At 31.6% G+C, this 23,412-nt stretch overlaps 3 protein-coding genes across 5 annotated transcripts; 2 read left to right on the top strand and 1 right to left on the bottom strand.

Annotated features, from left to right (window-relative positions):
- Positions 1–8,792: 8,792 nt before the first annotated feature.
- LOC124912551 (glycine-rich RNA-binding protein GRP2A-like) lies at positions 8,793–9,607 on the top strand. The gene has a single exon (XM_047453188.1). It carries the CDS (start codon positions 8,848–8,850, stop codon positions 9,352–9,354), a length of 507 nt encoding a protein of 168 aa, XP_047309144.1. The 5' UTR covers positions 8,793–8,847; the 3' UTR covers positions 9,355–9,607.
- Positions 9,608–11,074: 1,467 nt separating this feature from the next.
- Positions 11,075–13,561, top strand: LOC124911810 (cyclin-C1-1-like). Of its 3 annotated transcripts, none has more exons than XM_047452332.1 (10): positions 11,075–11,199; positions 11,287–11,393; positions 11,594–11,633; positions 11,743–11,787; positions 11,913–12,031; positions 12,107–12,221; positions 12,299–12,343; positions 12,434–12,581; positions 12,649–12,759; positions 13,158–13,561. In XM_047452332.1, exons 1-9 carry the CDS (start codon positions 11,168–11,170, stop codon positions 12,754–12,756), a joined length of 759 nt encoding a protein of 252 aa, XP_047308288.1. In that variant the 5' UTR covers positions 11,075–11,167; the 3' UTR covers positions 12,757–12,759; positions 13,158–13,561. The 3 variants fall into 3 exon arrangements, with proteins under 3 accessions (XP_047308288.1, XP_047308287.1, XP_047308286.1); XM_047452331.1 differs by having other exon boundaries at positions 13,153–13,561; XM_047452330.1 differs by lacking the exon at positions 13,158–13,561 and having other exon boundaries at positions 12,649–12,914.
- A 3,675-nt stretch (positions 13,562–17,236) lies between these two features.
- LOC124912188 lies at positions 17,237–23,412 on the bottom strand. Its single transcript, XM_047452752.1, has 2 exons — positions 21,823–23,412; positions 17,237–17,905 (listed from the first exon to the last, which is right to left on the bottom strand). Exons 1-2 carry the CDS (start codon positions 23,400–23,402, stop codon positions 17,275–17,277), a joined length of 2,211 nt encoding a protein of 736 aa, XP_047308708.1. The 5' UTR covers positions 23,403–23,412; the 3' UTR covers positions 17,237–17,274.

Here is a 23,412-nt window from a genome sequence, read left to right as displayed (position 1 = left end):
GAGAAAATTTATCGAACTAATTCTGCTTAGCGGGAATGAAATTTTAACAACCTTTCCTACGAAACATGCATACAAATTCTTAGCCTACATTGAAATTTCCAAAGATATGGATTAAGCTTGTTAGATCTTGATATCAAATTGATTATGCAGATTTAACTTAAGATTAATCATTTTTCGAGTTTAGTGAGATGAATGAATCAACTTAAAATGAGTAAAAGAATAATATTGATGTTTTTAGGGACAACATATAAAAATCATAACTTTAAAAAAAAAAATGTACCAAATTATAAACAAAGGAAGACCCCACAACTAGATGTGTTTTTTTTTTCTTTTAAAACAATTTATCATTCATTCATTAACAAATACCTACCCCTCTATGTAAGTGTCAATCACTCCAATTTTCTTTTGACTTACCCATTATGAACTGGTCAATTATGTAGAATTTGTGGGAACAAAACTATGAAATTATAGGTAACCTGGAAATTTGTTTATTGGTTCTTACTTAACAAACAATTTTTGCTTATTATAAGTAATAGTAGGGTGAACGTGAATTGAATCGTTTTTTTGATAAATTTAAATTTGACAATACTAGATTTGTTATACCTTATAACTAGATTCTACGACCAATCATTTATTCAACGAATTTGATATATCAGATATATATAGTCCGTTTAATAACTTTTTAGATACCTAACCATATACATTAATAATTAATATTCAATACATTTGTAAATTAATTTTAATATAATTAATAAAACAAAATTAACTTTAAAAACAAAAATATACAAGCATAATAACAATTAAAACAAACTTTGGTAATAAATAAAAACATAAAAAACAATTTGTTATATTATAAAAATAAAAATTGAATATCATAACTTTAATTAATATATTTTAAATGCGGACCAAATTGATTATATTATTTGTATAGACAATGTTTCCTACCATAATATATCGATTTTTATTATATCAAAACACATCTAAATATATATAGATAGATAAATTATGTCTTATATGTTACAGATCAAATGTTTTTTTTTTTCTTTCTAATTGGGTCGCTAAAATGATTGAGCTTTATTTTGAAGGTTCAATCGATCCTATTCTTGAATTATAACAAACATGGATTTAAAATCCCCCAGGTTTTTTTTTTTTTTTATATATATTTAGCTTCCAATTGCAGTACTCTCCTAATCATTAATGTTGTTTGATATTCTATTATTTTTGGGTCAAACAATCACTTATATTTTTTCAATTCTTACAAGTTCAACACATCATTCATTAAATATATACAATTTTCAACGTTTCACAATTTCTTAGAAAAAAAGACCTCTTAACTTCGAATTTGTGACGAGTAAGATCCATCATTTTCTATTGATTACTATGACAAGCATTCATCAAATCATTTTTTAGAGATTAATAAATAAATATTAGTTCCTATTTAATTATTTATATATTGTTTTATCAATAATTATATATAATAACACTAAATTATGTCTTATATGTTACAGATCAAATGTTTTTTTTTTCTTTCTAATTGGGTCGCTAAAATGATTGAGCTTTATTTTGAACGTTCAATCGATCCTATTCTTGAATTATAACAAACATGGATTTAAAATCCCCCCATAGGTTTTTTTTTATATATATATGTTTAGCTTCCAATTGCAGTACTCTCCTAATCATATTTAGATTAATGTTGTTTGATATTCTATTATTTTTGGGTCAAACAATCACTTATATTTTTTCAATTCTTACAAGTTCAACACATCATTCATTAAATATATACAATTTTCAACGTTTCACAATTTCTTAGAAAAAAAGACCTCTTAACTTCAAATTTGTGACGAGTAAGATCCATCATTTTCTATTGATTACTATGACAAGCATTCATCAAATCATTTTTTAGAGATTAATAAATAAATATTAGTTCCTATTTAATTATTTATATATTGTTTTATCAATAATTATATATAATAACACTAAATTATGTCTTATATGTTACAGATCAAATGTTTTTTTTTTTTTTCTAATTGGGTCGCTAAAATGATTGAGCTTTATTTTGAACGTTCAATCGATCCTATTCTTGAATTATAACAAACATGGATTTAAAATCCCCCCATAGGTTTTTTTTATATATATATGTTTAGCTTCCAATTGCAGTACTCTCCTAATCATATTTAGATTAATGTTATATTCTATTATTTTTGGGTCAAACAATCACTTATATTTTTTCAATTCTTACAAGTTCAACACATCATTCATTAAATATATACAATTTTCAACGTTTCACAATTTCTTAGAAAAAAAGACCTTTTAACTTCGAATTTGTGACGAGTAAGATCCATCATTTTCTATTGATTACTATGACAAGCATTCATCAAATCATTTTTTAGAGATTAATAAATAAATATTAGTTCCTATTTAATTATTTATATATTGTTTTATTAATAATTATATATAATAACACTATAATATATATATATTTTTATAAATGGTAAATAATAATAATAAAAATTAAATTTTCTTTTAAATTATTTTCTCTCTTATTATATATATATATATATATTAAATTTAGTTATCTTATATATATTAATTTTATATAAATACATTTTATATTTTATCATACATTTTTTTTCTCTCTAATTATATATATAATATTTTCTTCAATAGTATAAATAATTTTTTAGTTAATATAAAAATCAACTAATTAGTAATAAATATTAAATATTAAATATAATATATATATATACATACACAAAATAATAAAATTATTTCAACAATCATAAGTCGTCTATCGATTTAAGTGTTCACATTTCATGCTTAAGACCAGAGCTTGAATCCCAAAACATGCAAATTTATATTTCTAAGAATGCATTATTGACTATAATATATGGTGGCGCAATTTTTAAACAAATAATAGGCATCTGAAAGTGTGAGGTCGAAATTAGTGATTAATTTAGCGAGCATTTGAAAGTGTGAGCTCACGAAATGGAGGTCGGCTGATAGGTGGTTTGTCAAGTGTGAGGTCGCGGAATTAGAGGTTGGTATGAAGAGCATTTGAAAATGTGAGGTCACGAGATGGAGGTCGAGTGGTGGGTAGTTTGTCAAGTGTGAGGTCGGAATTAGTGGATGGTTTGATGAGCATTTAAAAGTGTGAGGTCACGAAATGGAGATCGGGTTATGGGTGGTTTGTCAAGTGTGAGGCCAGAATTAGTGGTTGGTTTGGTGAGCATTTGAATGTGTAAGGTCACGAGATAGAGATCGGGTTATGGGTAGTTTGTCAAGTGTGAGGTCGGAATTAGTGGTTGGTTTGGTGAGCATTTGAAAGTGTAAGGTCACGAGATGGAGGTCGGGTGGTGGGTGATTCGTCGAGTGTGAGGTTGAAATTAATGATTGGTTTAACGAGTATTTGAAAGTGTGAGGTCACGAGATGAATATCGGGTGGTGGTTAGTGGTTGGTTTGACGTTGGATAAGAGGTTTGTGATCAATTAGGATTGGTTGCTGATTTGTTGAAGTGAGAGTAAAAAAGAGGTTGACTAAGATTAGTGAATGGTTTATCGGGGGATAGAGGGATGTGAAAAAGTATGAGTTACAAGATGATGGTCAATTGAAGGATTAGTGGTTGAGTTTGACGATATATAAGGGATATAAGGTGTGTCATCAATTGAGGTCGACTAAGATTGATGGGTGGTTTTCCAAAGTGCATATGAAAAAGTGTGAGTTACAATATTATGGTCAATTGAGGGTTAAGTGGGTAAAAGGAAAATAAAAATATATGTTAATATTAAGTTTAAGTTAAACTTAAATTTTATAAACTAAATCAAATTTTAAATTAGTTAGATTTTAAATAATATTAATTTTATATAAAATATTTAAAGATAAATAATATTTTATATATATTCTTATTTTGCACTAAATTCATTCTAGTTAGACTAAAAATATGAAGGAAAATAATAACTAGAATTTGGTTGTTATTTCTTTGAGTTATAATATTTTTATGTTAAAATTAATAAAAATTATTTAGATAAATTAGTTAACTATCTTCTTTAATATGTTAAAAGAAATTTTTTTAACATATCAAATTTGTCCATAGTTAACTATCCGTCACCACAGAACCATATAATAAAAGTTCACCTTAATATATTAGGTTCATACCCGTTTATTAGGTAAGGAGTGAATTCAACTATGAGATATAAAAAAATTAATATATATATATATTTTGGGTAAGCCCAACAAGTATTCGGGGCTATGACAACTTACTCCCAATCCCAATGGTAGCTCATTTATTAAAAGCTCATTTATTAAAATGAAGAAGATATTTTTAATATTTTTTTAAACATGAATAGATCTAGCCTAGTGGTTAGAGATGTAAATAATTTTTTTTATTTAATCATGAATTCTAACTTCACCTAAACGTTTTTTTATTATTATTTGTAGCTGTTAAAATTGATCAATTGTTTTAGGCCCAAAACTCAGTCTGCACTATTTTTTATTTTTTTTATGTAGAGGCTAACTTAACTCATATGTATGATAATTTAATTTAAGACATTCAGATTAAAAATATATTAAGTTATTCTTTTAATCTAATTTATTGTGAATTAAAAGATTTTTGGTTTTGGGCAGCAGAACTTTTATATATATATATATATATATATATATATATATATATATATATATATATATATATATATATATATATATATATAAACTTTTTAAATTAATAATCCATGAATTAATAAATTCTCTAAAATAATAAGTTTGTCTAATCTCGAATTAGACTAATGTAAAAAATTAAAATACTCGATAAAATAATAAGATAATATTTTTTGGGGAGATCGCTTTATGATTTTCGATCCCAAAAAAATCATAAATTAATAATTCATAAAAATTAAAAGCATATATATTACACTATATTAAAATATGATTTAATAGTTGTTTGGTTTCTTAGAGTTCACGTAATTTACAAACTTGCTTAATAATTTATTCACATTTGTTCATATTATTTACATTTAGAATAGTACTTCAAAAGACATTTAGTATTTCAAAAGTTATGAATAGTGCTAAGTTTAGAGTCCAAGCTGCAACTAGGTAAGAATTTAGCATAGAGTTGAGATGGGCTTAAGCCTATTCTTGAAAAAAAAATCTTATTTAATTTTTAATTTTTTAAAATTGAAAAATATATATAAAAAAAATATATATATATATATATATAACATTTCCATATATATTAACAATATATACTTAATCTTTTCATATATATTAATTTTTTCCTAATTTTACAATATCTTAGATTTTATTCTACTAATTTTCTATTATTTAATTATTCCATCAAAAATTTTATATTTATTATTCTAATTCTAAAATAGATAAAATAACTTTCTTTTTAATTGTATTATTTTAATTATCTTCATAATTTTAATGTTCTTGGTATAATCGTTAATTTATTATGTATATAATATTTATATTGATTTTATGTAGGTTTAATAACAAAGAATTTTGAATTATTTAATTATTTTTTTTTCACTTTTTTTTATTATTGTACTCTAACTTTTTAATTAAATGTTTACTTGAGTTTTTTTGGGGGTTTTATTTTTTTATGTTTTTTTTTCAACCATATATTCAATTGTTCGATAAAATACTAAATCTTTAAAATTATGTATATAAAAAAATGGAACATCAATATGCTCTTAAAAAAATGATATCTTCATTCTTTAAGAAGATACATCATCGAACTAGCAAAAATTCTCCACCTACACCTACGGTCTCTACAATCCAAAATTCACCTCATAGTAAATGTTTAGGCCCAAAAAAATCATCGACTCACGTAATAGTGATGATATTTGCAAACTTGCGATGAAATTTATTTTGAAGATTTTACAAATCAAAAACATTACTAACTTTGAGTATGAATTGGTACATTATATATTTGATGTGAGTTTCTACCCATATTGAGTTGTATCAACAATTGACCGATAGTGAGTGATAAAAAATTGTGTTATGTTGAGTAAATTGATTACTCTTGTTTTAACATTGTCTTTTTTTACCACTCCTACTAAGCGAACATTTTCAACAATGAAAGAGGTGAAGACGAAATATCGCAATAAAATTGATGATGATTTTCTTCCTCAACTTATTTAAACATTATAATATTTTTAATATATATATATATATATATATATATATATATATATATATATATATAATTTATTACATTAAACTACAGCCCATCCGTTCCTGATCGGAACGTAATTTGAGACCTAGACTAATTTGCCTTTTTGTTTGGTATGTATAATTATTTATTTTATAAAGATATATATAAATTATACGTTGTATCGGTTAAAATTTCTTTAATTAATAATTATTAATTTATCGATAAATTAATAATTAATCGATAAATTAATAATTAATTGATAAATTAATAATTTTTTAAATTAATAAATTTCTCTGATCCAAACATTATTAATTTAAAGAATTTCTACTCTATATTAAATCATCCTAGGATCCCGACTGATTTTAACCCAACATGGTAATAGGTCAAATTTGACGAATAATAATATAAAAAAAAACTGAAACCTAACTAAGGTAATATTGATTAGTCCTCGTTCAGTATTCATGAGTACACAAACCCAACTTATAGTTTGGCCAATACTCTTTAAATCAAGATTACATTGAATTACATTTAGATTCTCAAAATATAAATATAAATTGTAAAGAGTATAGACTTACAAACTTAGTCAATTATAGTCCATTTGGTAATTATATAAGTTTTGCGGACAGGGTTTAGACAATTATCCATTCATGATTCCAAATCCAACGGGTTCATTTACATTCTCAACTCCCATCCCCAATTTGGATTTACCAGAACCCGTCCTCTATCTATTGGACCTATTTTCATTCATACTCTTAACAATTTAAGTTGAAAATTTGAGTTACAATACGAAAAACTAATGATAAAATTAGTATTTTATTTACAAGAATGTTTTTTAAATAATTTTTATTTTCTAGTTTATTAGATATTATATATACCCATGTTATTTTTTAAAAAATTTATCATATTATATATATTTTATTATTTTTTTAAAAAATAAATTAAACCGATAAACCAACCGAATCGATCTTATAACCGACCGACGAAGAAATTTTTTGAAAAACGACACTAATGGTTGGGATGAATTTTTCGATGAAAAAAACCGACCTAACTAAAACGCTTAGCCTTGTGCTTATGTGGAGTAACATTTGTACTGATATATTTTTATTTAAAATAAAATTCAAAACTATCAAAATTGTTTGTACCTATGTATATAAAAATTTCTTGTATAAATACTGATATGTTTTGTCATTACTTCCCAAGTGAACTGCAATTGCTTATTTTTGGTGAAGAAGTTTTATGGGGTAGATTTATTTACAATTTTGACTAGGGTGAGAAAATAGTTAAATTATATTTTTTTTTAATTTATATTAAATTCAAATTATATTTATCTGATTGTAATCTTACTCATTATATTCTTTAATACAATTAGATTTGGATTAGATTGGTAAAACAATAAAATTTAACATTTTCTTTTATCTAATTAATTAATAATTTATTTTAATAATTAATGTTAAATTCATTTTTTTAATAAATAACTTAATTATAAAAAATAATTATTGTTAAATTACTAATAATATATCTTGTTATAATTAATTTTGTTTATTTATAATAGTATTTTATTTATTTTATTAAAAAATAAACAAATAAATCTGATTGCTTAATGCAAAAAGTTTAAATAAAATATTTATTGAAGTGAAATAAAATCTAGAAAAATAAATTGAAAATACATTTTTATTTAAATAATTTAACCCGAACTCAATCCAATAAAAAAAACTAATTCAAATTAGTATTCTAGATTCAAATCAGATTGGATTTCAGATTAATCCGTCAAACTATCACCCATAATTTCGACCATAAGATTTGGAAAGCTTTCAAAGTTATAAAAGTTTTGTTTTTCTTAAATATGTTTTTAAAAAAATAAAAATTAGTTAAGTATCTTGTTTATAAGTTTAATATTATATAAAGTTAGTTCAAACATTAAAAGAAATATATTTATTTAAGCAGCCCCTATACAAGGGTGACCATATATTATTGCATAGGTTATATCACTGTCCTACTCTATATAGAAAAATCATATGCTTTTGGTTTGGTCAGAAACAGATCTAAATCTTGGGCTATAGAAGCCAAATCCTAAAAAAACAATTTATTTTCTATTTAAAAAATAATAATAAATTAGTTTGATAACTTTTTAAAACCACAACCCAATTCAATTCTATCACTATATATTATTTTTTCCCATTCATTTTTTATAAGTCATTCTAATTTATATGTATAGGATTATCATTTAGGTATACAAAAAACTCCATTATGAATTTTCTTTATTTACATAATTTTTTGTCCTGAACTCTTCTTAGAAATATTTTAATCTATACATGATTTTAAGAATTTGTAAATTTTTATAAAACAAAGATAAAGCTGTTTCAAGTAATTGTAAAACTAAAAGAAAGAAAAAAGCTAAACATAAAAAGCAATTTTAACAAAGTAACCAAATTAATTTATATATTTATTTTATTTCATTTACATTCATATATAATATTGATTTCATGACATTGGAAATATCGAAAGATTTAAAATTGATCATGAGAATCTGGAACTAGGTTTGGGCCTGACGAAGAGGCCCAATATGAATGAAGGCCCATGAGATAAAGCCCAACTAGGAAAGTAGGTTAAAATTTGGATGCAGAATAAAAGGAGGTAGAGGGCGACTAGGGTTAATCCTCTTCATTCGCATCTATCACTCTCTCTCTAGAAAATTTCAATGGCTTCCGACGGCGAATTCAGATGTTTCGTAGGTGGTCTAGCATGGACCACTGACGAAGCTGGCCTAGACAAGGCTTTCGCTCAGTTCGGTGAAGTCATCGAATCAAAGATCATAAACGATCGTGAAACCGGTAGATCTAGAGGTTTCGGTTTCGTAACTTTCAAAGATGAACAATCTTTAAGGGACGCCATCGAAGGTATGAACGGTCAAGCTCTTGACGGCCGTAACATCACCGTCAACGAGGCTCAGTCTCGTGGAAGTGGAGGCGGTGGCGGCGGCGGTGGTTACGGTGGCGGCCGTGGCGGTGGAGGTTATGGCGGTGGACGTGGTGGTGGAGGTTATGGTGGTGGCGGTGGAAGCTATGGAGGTGGCGGTGGTAGCTATGGCGGTGGAGGCCGTGGTGGTGGTAGCTATGGCGGTGGTGGTGGCCGTGGTGGAGGCGGTGGTGGGTATGGTGGTAATGGCGGTGGAGGATATGGCGGTGGTGGCGGTTCTCGTTACTAGAGAGATTTGGAGGTTCTAATTATGTTATTTTAGTGGGTTATTTGCGAATTTTCGTTTTCTGTTTTTTTAATGTTTGAAAAGCGTTCTGTGAATGCTTAATCTATCCTCTGGTTTGTGTTCTTTGTTACATTTGGATCTTCTTCTTATGGTTTTGATCGATGATGGTTAAAATTAGTATTAGTCTCTGTAGCATCAGATATGGTGTTTGATTAATCCTTTGAGCAGAATATATATGTTTACAAAGATTATACTAGGTTTCATTGTTCAAATCCTGTTCTTGTTTTTTTTTTATTCATATGATTTATCAATGCTCTTTGGTTTGGATCTTGAATGTTTAATCAATCGATGATGAATATTCTAGATCTATTTTACAAACTTTTGGTTTTTTTATATTGATATAATTTAAATAATTTTGTTTTAGTAAGGGTTTATATTATAATATATAAATATTGGAAGTGGGATAGTGTGTCCACCTTTTATTTATAATTTCAAAAAATTAAATTATTTTTATAATAAACTTATATATAAAGATTATCTGCTAGAAATACTATTTAATAATTTGAATTTGTTTAAAACTTTAGTTTTTTTTTATTTATTTAAAATATATTAGATTTAATTTTAAAATATTTTTTAATTCAATTGTTTTTATAATAATGTTGATATTATTTTTTAAATAATACTCATTATAATTAAAACATTTAATCTCTCAAAAAAAAATCTAGTGGACCATTTATAGCATGTTTTGCAATAATGTGATTTAGGGTTATTTGGCAAAGATATTTTTTTCTTCACCAAAATAACAATTTAATTTATAGCACTTTGATATATATATATATATATATTTTTGTTAAGAAAAAATTATTTTCATTGCATCATGATATTCAGTATTAATTCAAACTAGTATGTATCCCGTGCATGCACAAGTAAATGCACAAGTAATAATATAAAAAAATATTACGGTAAAATTTTTATGGGCGGGTCAACTTACAATCCGACCCAAATATCCATTATTTTCACATATATCCAAATTAACCACAACTCTCGACCCGAATATTTTAAAAATTAAGAATCATTATATATATAGATTAGTTAGTTAAAAAGTTGAACTTATATTATTAAATTGTGACGCGTTTATCAAATTTTGGGTTGAAATTAAAATATAAAGTGTTATTAGCCTAATTATTAAAATGTTGTACTTGTTTTGTTAGGTTGCAGTTCAAATCATCCCTATAGCATTTTTAATTTTATTTTTAATCATTTTAAGTTTATGTACAGGTCAACCCACAATCCGACCCACAATCCATTTACTCTCACATATATCCAAATTAACCACAACTCTCGACCGGCAATCCGAACACTTTAAAAATTAAACATCATTATATATATAAATATGACATTCTGCGTAAAGAACACGATACTTTATTTTTATTGAGAATTGAACCCGAGAATTGTTTTCGCTACTCTAGTGTGTAAATAATATTGATGATAATTTGTTTGAATTGATAACATTTTGACCATCAAAATTAATTCTCTCTTGTGCCTTTAATAAAAAAAAACAAGTGGATCCAATGAAATAATTATTTAAAGGAGTTGGTCGATTTTAAATATTTTTTTATTTAATTAACATTTGGATTACTTTGACAGTTTATAAAGTATATGGGGTTATAAGATACTTATATAGAAGTTATAGAGGCTAAATGATCTTCTTTCTTAGTGTCTCACGGCCGTCTAAATACATGGCAGGAAACACTTGATTCTGGTTTTTCGCAAATTGCGATCTTCAGCTGTAGAGAGAGAATCTGAATCGAAGAAAATGGCAGCCAATTTTTGGACTTCATCACACTAGTAAGTTATTTCTACCTATTGATACTAGGGTTTCTCTTTTCCGATCATTATTCATCATCATGCTGATCTAAGTTTCGTTGATTACAGCAAAGAACTTCTAGACCCAGAAGAACTGGATGTTGTTCACCCATTAGATAGGGAGAGAGGCATCACGCTTGAGGATTTCAAGCTTGTCAAGATGCACATGTCATATTGTATATTTTCCATCTCTCTATCTGTATGTGTATTTCAATTGTTCTAAGGAATTTTGTCTGATTTGATGCAATAATCATCAGGAAATAGCTTTTCATTGAGTTGCCTTAGCTTCTCAATACATTTTGACTGAATTTCTATTCTTTCACATTGTTAAATCATGCATGATAACTATATTGTTATCCTTTTTTTCTCTCCTTAGATATTTCCAGATTGGCCCAAAACGTGAAGGTGAGGCAAAGGTCAGTTTCCCTTTTATTTGTTCTTGATGTAATTTGCTGCATTTCTAGGGTTTGGCCTTGTACAATGGCTCTTATTCTAAGAATGTCTGTTATAATGGTCAATTTTCAGGGTTATTGCAACGGCTATCACATACATGAGACGTGTTTATACAAGGTACAACTCCCTAATTCTATAGATTGTTAAATCTTGTTTTCGTATGAGCTTGCAATTTAGGGCAACAATTAACAATGGACATAGCTTGTTGGTGGTAATCTTCAATCTGTTTGCTTTGTTTTCAGGAAAAGTATGACAGAATTTGATCCACGTCTCGTGGCTCCTACTTGTTTGTACTTGGCTGCGAAAGCAGAAGAAAGCACAGTACAAGCTAGGCTTCTTGTGTTTTATATCAAGAAAATGTGTAAGTATTTTCCATATGATCAATCTGGATTGATAATCGTCTCTATATGTTGTTGAAATGCATTGCTGATTACAGATTCAGATGAGAAATACAGATTTGAAATAAAGGATATACTTGAAACGGAAATGAAGATACTGGAAGCACTGAACTATTACTTAGTTGTATTCCATCCTTATCGTCCATTAACTCAGTAAGTGGTTTCATTTTCAGTGTTATACTAGCTTGATTTTCTGAATGTTGATTTTTGAAACATGATTTTGCTTATAGATTGCTTCAAGATGCTGGATTGAGTGATGCTACTCAGATGTGCTGGTAAGACTTAGCCATTCGTTGTGATTTTTGACAAATATAAGAAGGGTAGTTTTTTTTAAACCATAAAACGTGATGAAAAAAAAAATGTAGGGGTCTTGTTAACGACACATACAAGATGGATTTAATCCTAGGCCATCCCCCGCACTTGATTGCTTTGGCGTGTATATATGTAGCAAGTGTTCTAAAAGATAAAGAGAACACTGCCTGGTTTGAAGAGCTTCGAGTTGACATGAATGTGGTAAGTTTTTATTTGAGACAATTTTTCGAATTTTGATAGAGAATCTGAGATATACAAGTTGCTGCAGGTAAAGAATATTGCAATGGAAATACTAGATTTCTACGACAACCACAAAATAATGGCAGAGGATAGCAGGTTTCAATCTGCCATGTCGAAGCTGCCAATGAGGCAGTAAATGGTATTATTTTTCTTGGATTTCATAGTTACTACACAACTGGTTCGATCAAATTTCCCGAGTATTTCTATGTATGAGTAAGTAGTGAAAAAAATGTCATTGAAAAATGTTTGTCCAACCGACATTAAATGGATGGTAATATTGTTTACTTTATTTTAGGCTCTAAGTAAAATTGGTGTAAAGAATTTTATAAACAATCTTGTGGAGTATCTCAAGAATCAAGATTCTACATTGGCTTCTTGTTAGAATGATATTAAACTAGCCTGCTAGTGTTATTAGCTCGTTCATCACATCATTTTCTTACATTTTTCATTCCTCTTCATTTCTTACTAATACTTGCATATCTCATGCTAAGATTCATCCCGTGTTTGTCTTTGTCTTCATCCCTATCATCAGTGCAGTAACAGAGATTCTGATATGCTGGAGAAGATGACCACAACCCTCAAACCTTAGTACAATCACCTGCCATGACAATCTTCATCTGCAACTGATTAAATATGAATTTCCTCATCTTCTTGTTGAATCGCGGGTTTAAGCAATAGTATATCAGGTTATACTGAGGGACGGGTTTGAGACCATCTTCTTCGATAAAACAAGACATCCTTGAAGCATCTAAACCAGGTAGGTGAACTAATTTAACATGCATATTATTATTTTAAAAGATTGAGATAATACTTTTCTTTTTGGACCGGACTTGATCCCACTAAAACCCTTGATAGAATTGTAGGGAGTGTTATGTATTAGCAGTTATGTGAAAATGATTTGCTTTGGTCCTAGTAGCTTGATTTGGTTTAAGCTCTCATTTATCTAACTCCCTACATAATATATATAAGGGCAATATATATATATATATACATAATTTTTTAAAATTTTTTGGTTGAGGTGGCTTAAGCCCCCGACAGCCCCTACATGGCTCCATCTCTAACTATAGACTAGGACAAGTTATATTCATTGCAGCCACTATCTTTCAATCTGGGATGCAAAACGATTGTGTTTTCAAAGGAATCAGACAATCACTTTTATCAACTTTCCGAAAGTCTGGAATCACTAGTCATCATCTTGGATGGGTATCAACTATTTCAATCATTGTGTATAATTATATTGACTTCACTATTTTTACAAATGCTATGCATCCCAATTCAGCTAAAACATTAACAAATAAAATGAAAATAAATTCGGCAACATCACTCTAATCAAAACGAGAGTGATTCTGGATCAGATGTGACTTCATTTAATTACAGATTTTAGTGTGTATCGATAAGTTAATCCAATTCGAACCAATCGGAAAAGCACACTTAACTGAACTTACTATTTGCACACAATAAGCTTAGCTCGGGCATGACCTTCACTTATCTGAATCTGTTTCCCCAAACCCAGATGAACCCTCAACAACCAAACCAGTGTTATCAATTGCCCGCCTTTGCTCAATTGGGCTGCATTCGTATACGATCTGCAATTACATGCACCATAACACAACATTTCAACCCACACTTTGCTCATCACCTCCCATTTGTGTCCTCATTCCAACTCCTTCAATTCCTTCTCCAATATGCATGCATTGAACAATACTGATTTGCTCCTATCCCCTTTCACTGTCACAGGCTTAGTCTCCATATTCACCCCCAAGAATATTGTGACAAGCCTTTATATGAATCGGATTTGGCGCCAATTTATTCTCATCTCCTTCTTCTCCAACAATAACTTATTGCTTTTAAAGAACTTCAAAGTCTCCGCACAAGTATCTCTATACCTTATTTGCCCGATACCTGCCACACTAGAGAGCATCTCAGGCGGCATAATCAGAAGATACAACATGTATCTTACGCGATTTATATGCCAAGTTATCAAACTCTCATCATAGTCAACATTGCTGATATACTTGAGAAGACGACCTAAACCCTCGAACTGTAGTATCCAATCACCTCTACCCGAGTATATCTCCTTTGAGGTTTCAAGATCATCGGCCAAGCCGGACTTCATCTGCAACTTATGAAATATGAAGTCCCTCAACATTTGGTTGAAATGTTTTGTTCTTAATTTTTACGTATTTACCCACCGAGAAGGTTTGTAATACCGAAGAAGTCAATTAAATATTGTAAAAGCTTCGAGCACTGGTTTAAACAATTGTCAGAATTATAAATTAAGGTTTCTTATTGGGTTTCAATTGTAATTTCGGACCTCTTATTTAAACCTTACAAATTAGGGTTTTGCATTGTCAATTTATACAAAATAAGGCCTCTTGTCCGTCAAAAAATTAATTACGTGACATTTATATTTATAAATAAACAAATACACTTGGCCACTTATTTTTTTTAATATATGTTAAAATCATTAAATATTATTCAATAAAAAATCATAAATCTTCTTATTTCAACACAGTCCCAACTCCTCTTTATTCATTCTTCCTTCATCTTCTCCCTTCTTTATCTATGTACGTCTGTCGCTGCCGACTATTCTTCAATCTTTCAGCATCCGCAAAGGTAAACCCTCGTCTCTCTCTGCATTTCCTTTGTTCAATCTCTTAACCGCACATCACAATTAAATTGCTCCTTACATGTTGCATTGTCCTCACAGATGCGATAACATTCGGTCCTTAAAACGAAAGGAAGAATTTAGAGAAAGATGGGAGAATTTAGGGATCGAAGTTTATCGCAATTAGATATGTCTGTGAGGACAATGTACAATTATGTAAGGAGCAATTGAATTGTGATGTCACTTAAATATCCATATGATTGTTTGTTGTGTGTGTTAAATTGTATATGCAAACCATTTTAGTAAAGATCTCACCTTTTAGTGTCTTCAATTGTTTTCAGTAAGAAATTATTATATAGGGAAAATCTCTTATTCTAAAACTGTCGCCCCCAAAAGAATCCAAACAAAGAGAAATAAAAGAGAATAAAATATTATAACTTCGTTTCTTACTTACCGTATGAGATTTTGGTAAAGATTTTCTTGGCTTAGCGATGTGTTTGAAGGACTTCATTTTCCTCGATAATATGTTTTCCTCAATTTTTTCATTAGGCCCTAATCAAACATGAATTTCATAATTAATAAGAAGAAGAATGTATGCTTGAAATAAATTTTAGAGCTTTTTACATATCGTGTGGTTGTCATAGTCTTAATTTGGCATTAGTTGATACAGTGAAATGATGTCATAATGCCAAGTCCTTCTTTGGAGTGGTGCAAGACATCTATATATTGTTCTCTTCATCTACAAAGATATAATTTTTTTTAAAGATAAGGTGCATAGTTTGACTGTTAAGCCATTGACACATACTCACTAGAAAAGTCATGTTGAGAGTGTAAAAGCTATAAAAGAGCAAAATTGTACATATAAGATATGCTTTATTTGACTTGGCGGAAGTTGCTGAAGATTCTAAAATAAAAAGTGATATTAAGACCTTAACATTATATGATATTAAGAGTTTTGAGTTCTTGCTTGGAATGATAATATGGTATAACTTTTACACGCAATAAATGCTGTGAGTAAGTTTATCCAATTTGAAGATATAGATATTGATATTGCAATCAACCTCTTATAAGGATTTGATCAATTTCTTGTTGAGTATAGATAGAGAAGAGTGATTTGCTAGTGCCATGAATGAAACTATACAAACGACAAGTGAAATGGGGATTGAACCTAAATTTTGAGAAAAGCGCATCATACGAAGAAAAAAACAATTTGATGAAAGTGACAATGATGATGCGACACAATATGGTGAAGAGTCTTTTAGAGTTGAATAATTTTTGTTTATAATTGATCAAACTCGATCTTCGTTTCAAGTTCGGTTTGATCAATTTAAACATATCAAGAAATATTTGAGTTTTTATTGAATTTGGAGAAGTTAAAACGTGAGCCTTTAACTAGCTTGATGAAGTCTTGTATGGAGCTTCAACAATTTTTGAGTCACGATGGACGTTCAAACATTAATAATGAAATTATATTCTTAGTTGCTGGTCGTGAGGTATTATTTAACAAATGAAAAAAAAACAATTGATATGCTACAATGTCTAGAAAAATTGAATGATTTATTCCCAAATACTTACATTACCTATAAGATTTTATTAACTATACCAGTAACAGTTGTATCGACGGAAAGAAATTTCTCTAAGTTAAAGTTAATTAAGAATTATTTTTGACCAACAATGTTACATGATAGACTAAATGAGTTAGCAATGTTGTCGATTGAGAAAGAAATAGTCCGTCAATTAAATCATATAAATTTGATCAATATTTTTGACTCTAAAACCACTAGATGAATGATATTTATTTAGTTATTTCAAATATTGTTATTTTTTTTTTATTCGTTGCATATCGTTTCTAGTTATATATATATTTATTGGATCCACTTTTTATTTTTTTACTTAGTACTTATGAAACACAAGTAGAGCATTGATGACACCAAATAAACTTATGTGACTAATTTAAAAAGTCATTTAAAACAAACTATATTAACCTTTTTTTTTTAAATAGAATCAAATGGAGAACATAATCAATGAAAAAAGAAGTACACTTAACTATTTACCAACAATAAGTTTAGCTCGAGCATGACCTTCACTTATTTGAAACTGATTCCCCAAACCAAGATGAACCATCAACAACCAAACCAAAGTTATCAAGTTCCCACCTTTGCTCAATTGGGCAGCATGAGTATATGCTCTACAATTACATGCACCATAACACAACATTTCAACCCACACTTTGCTCATCACCTCCCATTTCCGCCTTCCATCCAACTCTTTCAATTCCTTCGCCAATATGCATGCATCGAACAACACCGATTTGCTCCTATCCCCTTTCACCGTCACCGGCTTAGCCTCCGTATTCACCCCAAGAATATTGTGACACGCCTTTATATGAGTAGGGTTTGGAACCGACTTAATATTCTCATCTCCTTTAATCTTCTTCTCCTTCTCCAACTTCGACAATAACTTCTTGCTTTTAAAGAACTTCAATGCCTCCGCACAAGTATCTCTATACCTTATTTCTCCTATACTTGCCAAACCAGATAGCATCGCAGGTTGCATAATGAGAAGATACAACATATAATTAGACAAATACTTACATATCTCACGTGAGGACTCGTTCTCAACTAAGTCTTCATCCTTATCGGTGTAGTAACATAGATCCGTCGCTATATGCCACGATATCAAGTGTTGGGGAAAACCCTGACAGAACCACAAAAGAAGAAAACAAAAGAATGAACACTAACAGAATTTGATAACGGAGTTCGGCCAAAATGTTGCCTACGTCTCCGAGCACTAAGGCTATCAATTAATAAGGAAGAAGAGATACAAATTTGGGTGCAATAAACCAAAGAGGGGAGAGTTTCTTTTATACACTAAGAAACTTCCCCAACTCCCATCATCTTCCGATGTGGGATTTATGCTAATTGTGAATATAGTTTCTTTTATATACTAAGAAACTTCTTTCACTCCCATTATCTTCCGATGTGGGATTCTAATTGTGCCAAAAACAACAAATCTCCACCTTGGCACAATATCCAAATACTAATTCTTCAATATTAAAAATAGTCCTTCAGTGCTTCCAATTGGCGCTCTTCAGCGCCGACTCAAACGCGGAAGATGTTTACCAAATCTAAACAATTAGATTTGGTTTTCCCCATGTCTTTCATCTCGAACTCTTTACCCAATTGAGCATTCAATTTGTCAACTTCATATTGGCTCTTTGATGCTATCAACATATCATCAACGTACAAGAGTAAATAGATATAAGACTCATCTTGCAACTTGCGCAAATACACACATGAACTGAATCTGCTTCTTGTGTACTTGTGCTCAATCATAAACTTATCAAGTCGCTTGTACCATTGTCTCGACGATTGCTTCAACCTGTACAATGATCTGTTCAACTTGCAAACCCAATTTTCTTTATCAGCAACTTTGAATCCATCTGGTTGATAAATGTAGATTTCCTCATTCAAATGACCGTGTATGTCTGCGGTCTTCACATCTGGTTGAGTTAGCTCCAAATTCATCTGCGCTACCAAGTCCAACAAAATTCTAATGGAAGAGTGTTTAACAACATGAGAAAGTACCTCATTATAATCACCTCCTTCCTTCTGAGCGTAGTCTTTAACTACCAATTTTTCTTTGTAGCGAACATCAAATTTTTCAGGAAATCCTTCTTTCTTAGCAAAGATCCATTTACAACCAATAACCTTCTTCTCTTTTCGTAGATGTCTCAACTTGCATGTCTCATTCTTCTGAATAGATTGCATCTCATCTTCCATAACACCTCTCCTTTTTCCATTTTCAGTACTTCGACTGACATCTGAAAAAGTGGATGAAACATCATCTACGACTAGAAGTGCATAGGTCGCCATGTCAACAAACCGACCTGGTTTTTGAATAACTCGTCTTGGCCTATTAACAACAATTGATTCACTTTGTTCTGAAGGTTCTTGGGTCAGAACCTCTTCCTCATTTAACTCTTCGTCTGTCGTCGGAGAGTCACTTCTAGTTGGGCTCATCTTTATCTGCTCAAACTCCACCTGTTGCGGAATACAATCAATTTTGTCTGGTGTTACCTTATTCAACATTGAATAATCATCAAAAGTAACATCTCTACTGATAATGGTTTTCTTTGCATCCAAACACCAGAGGCGATACTCTTTAACTCCCGTAGTAAATCCCATAAAAAGAGCCTTCTTTCCTCGTGGATCCAACTTTGATTCAGCTACATGATAATATGCAGTAGAACCAAAAATATGCAAAGAATCATAATCAGTTGCAGGTTTTCCAGACCATACCTCTAATGGAGTCTTGCCACCAAGTGCAGATGATGGTAGGCGATTTACCAAATGTTGAGCGTATGACACAGCTTCTGCCCAAAATTTCCTGTCTAACCCAGCATTAGACAACATACATCGAACTTTCTCCACCAATGTCCTGCTCATACGTTCCGATACTCCATTCTGCTGTGGTGTTTTTCTAATTGTGAAGTGTCGAACTATGCCACACTCTTGGCATAACTTATGGAATGGATCATTCTTGTATTCTCCACCGTTATCAGTCCGGAGAACATTGATCTTTCTTCCTGTCTCGTCTTCAACTTGAGTTTTCCATTTAAGAAAAATCTCAAACACTTCACCTTTGTTCTTCATAGTAAACACCCAAACTCTTCTGGAAAAATCGTCAACAAAAGTAACAAAGTAATGTCTACCTCCAAGAGAAGGAGTCTTGGCAGGTCCCCAGACATCTGAGTGCACATAATCCAAAATACCCTTGGTATTATGCATAGCAGTGCCAAATTTTACTCGCCTTTGTTTTCCCAGAATACAATGTTCACAAAAATCTAACTTACAAACTTTTGTACCTTTCAACAATCCTTGCTTGACAAGAGTTTGCATAGATTTCTCACCAGCATGCCCCAATCGCATATGCCATAGCCTTGTTGCCTCTAACTCCTTACTGCTCCCGGAAGTTGATACACATGATGTCCCATTAACTGTACTACCTTGATAGTAATACAAATTATTACTCTTCCTGATAGCTTTCAACATCACTAGCGCTCCAGATATTACCTTAAGAACTCCATTTTCCAATTTCACATGTAGGCCTTTCGACTCCAAGGCCCCCAAAGAAATGAGATTCTTTTTCATATTTGGTATGTACCGAACATCTCTAATAATTCTGGTGGATCCATCATCATTCCTCAGCTTGATTGAACCTATCCCCTTTATTTTACATGTATTAGCATCTCCCATGTAAACAACTCCACCATCTAGCTCCTTAAAGTCAAAGAACCACTTTCGAACTGGTGTCATATGATAAGTGCAGGCTGAGTCCAATATCCACGCATCAGGATGTGATGTTGTGTGTGACATCGATAAAGAGTATTCTGAATCTGCATCACCTTTGTTTTCTGCAACATTCGCATCTTCAGAATCTTTCTCTTTCTTCTTCAACTTTGGGCAGTTAATCTTCCAATGTCCTTTCTCACGACAGAAAGCACATTCATCTTTGGCAACTCTACTTTCAGATCTTCTTCCTTTCCCTTTTGATTTGTTCTGCTGACGGCCTCTGACCATCAATGCTTCATCTGCTGTATCTACTTTGTTTTTCCTTTTATCCTGCTTTCTTAATTCATGACTATATAAAGCAGAACTTACAGCATCAAGAGAAACATTTCCCTTCCCATGAAGTAACGTTGGTTCTAAGTGTTCAAATTCATCAGGAAGGGACGATAGCAACATCAAAGCCAAGTCTTCATCCTCAAACCTAACGTCAAGGTTTAACAAATCCGCTACTAACTGATTAAACTTAGTTATATGCTCATTCATCGTAGTACCTGATTGGTATTCAAACCGGAACAGTCGCTTCTTCATAAGGAGCTTATTCTGACCACTCTTCTTCAGAAACTTGTCCTCCAATGCTTGCCACAGCTTCTGTGCAGAAGTTTCATTCTTCACAGCATACTTCTGCTCTCTGGACAGGCACGACCGAATTGTTCCGCACGCCAACCGATTCATGATACTCCACTCTTTTTCTTCTATACCATCTGGCTTTCCGACCTCAATAGCAACCTCTAGACCCTGCTGAAAAAGACAATCTAGAACCTCACCTTGCCACATGCCGAAATGCCCAGTTCCATCAAAGATCTCCACCGCAAACTTCAAATTCGACATCGGTGTCCTCGTCCAGGATGACGAAGGAGTTGACGCCCCTTTTGAAGACTCCACCATGCCAAGGACGAACCTTCGGCTCTGATACCACTTGTTGGGGAAAACCCTGACAGAACCACAAAAGAAGAAAACAAAAGAATGAACACTAACAGAATTTGATAACGGAGTTCGGCCAAAATGTTGCCTACGTCTCCGAGCACTAAGGCTATCAATTAATAAGGAAGAAGAGATACAAATTTGGGTGCAATAAACCAAAGAGGGGAGAGTTTCTTTTATACACTAAGAAACTTCCCCAACTCCCATCATCTTCCGATGTGGGATTTATGCTAATTGTGAATATAGTTTCTTTTATATACTAAGAAACTTCTTTCACTCCCATTATCTTCCGATGTGGGATTCTAATTGTGCCAAAAACAACATCAAGCTCTCGTCATAATCAACACCGTTAATATACTTGAGAAGATGACCACAACCCTCGAACCGAAGTGCCCAATCGCCTCTACCCGAGTATATTTCCTTCGACGTTTCAAGATCAACGGCCATGTTCGATTTCACCTGCAGCTGATGAAATATGAAGTCTCTCAACCTCTTGTTGAATCGCTTTGTTCTCACGTATTTTAACCTGTCTAGGAGATTTGTAATACCAATGAACCCGATTAAATTGGCTACAATCATTGATCGTTGGTTTAAACAATAGTATATTAGATTATACTGAGGAATGGCTTGCGACCATCTCCTTCCAAATGACAAGACATCCTTAAAACGACTAAACCAAGTAGGAGAATCCATTAGATCATTCGGCCATCTCTTCCTTTTAACAAGGAGAAGTTTCCTAATCAATTTCATGATGAAATTAGGCCTGTCGGTTTTTGTAACTGCAACTGCGGTCCAATCGGAGTAAATGAGCATGATGAAAGACAATACATCGAGAACAATGGTGCCGGCGAGAAGTAAGTATGTTAATCCGACATCAAATGGATGGAAATGTTGACTTGATTTGGGTTCTAAGATGAATAAGACGAGGGCAGATAGAGCTGCAAGGAATGATATTAAACGAGTGGCGTATCCAGATGGGCGTTGAATCACAACTACTTTAGTGTAAAGAATTTCGTAGAACAAGTTAAGTTCTACCTCCACAATCTTGAACGCTTCTCTGGGTGTTCTAAGGAGGAAGAAGCTTCGACTCTGGTTTCTCTCGCGGAAGCTGAATATGAGATCGGATAGTAAACCTCTGAACGTTAAGAAAAACCCATATGCCTTTCGAATAATCTCGAGATCCTCCATTGGTTTCTGATTTCCAATCATATCTAATTTGTTCACCGCCACCTTCTGAGGCTCAAGAATCATTTCAATCTTACTCGGGAGATTCGCTTGTTTCATTGTGAAGTAAACATCCATGAGTTTCGCGAAATCAGGACCTGGGTTAGGATCATGGAGGAGAGATTCACGAAATCGCCGAACGCTAGCGAAGTAAAGCGACCGTGTGCGTTCTGTGTACTTGATGAATCCAGTAACGAACATGAGGAGAGTCGGAGGCCAGAGGAGATTACCGGATGCTAAAGTGAGAACGAAAACGTAACCGGCGGCGGCGGTTTGGAAAATGAGTTGGAAAAAGTGACGTAGCCAGAGCTCGTTGTCTTGGAGAGCGTAGGCGGTGATGGTGTCTGGGCCGGCGAGGTGGAGGAGGAGAAAGGGTGCCCAAAAGGCGAGGAGATTTGGGTTTTGGATAGGTCCGGTGGTGGTGGTGGTGGGTTCGAGACGTTGTGATTGAGTTTTGGCGATTAGACCGACGGAGTAATTGGCTATATAATCGGCTAGGAGATATGCGATCCAAATGGGGACATTGATGTAGTTGTTGGAGGTTCGTTTTCGGAGAGGAGCTGCGATGATTAGGACGATTTGAAGACAGAGACTTAGGATGATGAAACCGCGAAGATCCCATTGATCGTATAAATCTTTTAAGTGTAATAACCCTTTCTTTGCTTGATCAAATCTCATTTCGATCGAT

This window comes from Impatiens glandulifera, chromosome 8, assembly GCF_907164915.1.
Source record: "Impatiens glandulifera chromosome 8, dImpGla2.1, whole genome shotgun sequence".
NCBI lineage: Eukaryota > Viridiplantae > Streptophyta > Magnoliopsida > Ericales > Balsaminaceae > Impatiens > Impatiens glandulifera.
This window is presented reverse-complemented; position numbering and strand designations above follow the sequence as displayed.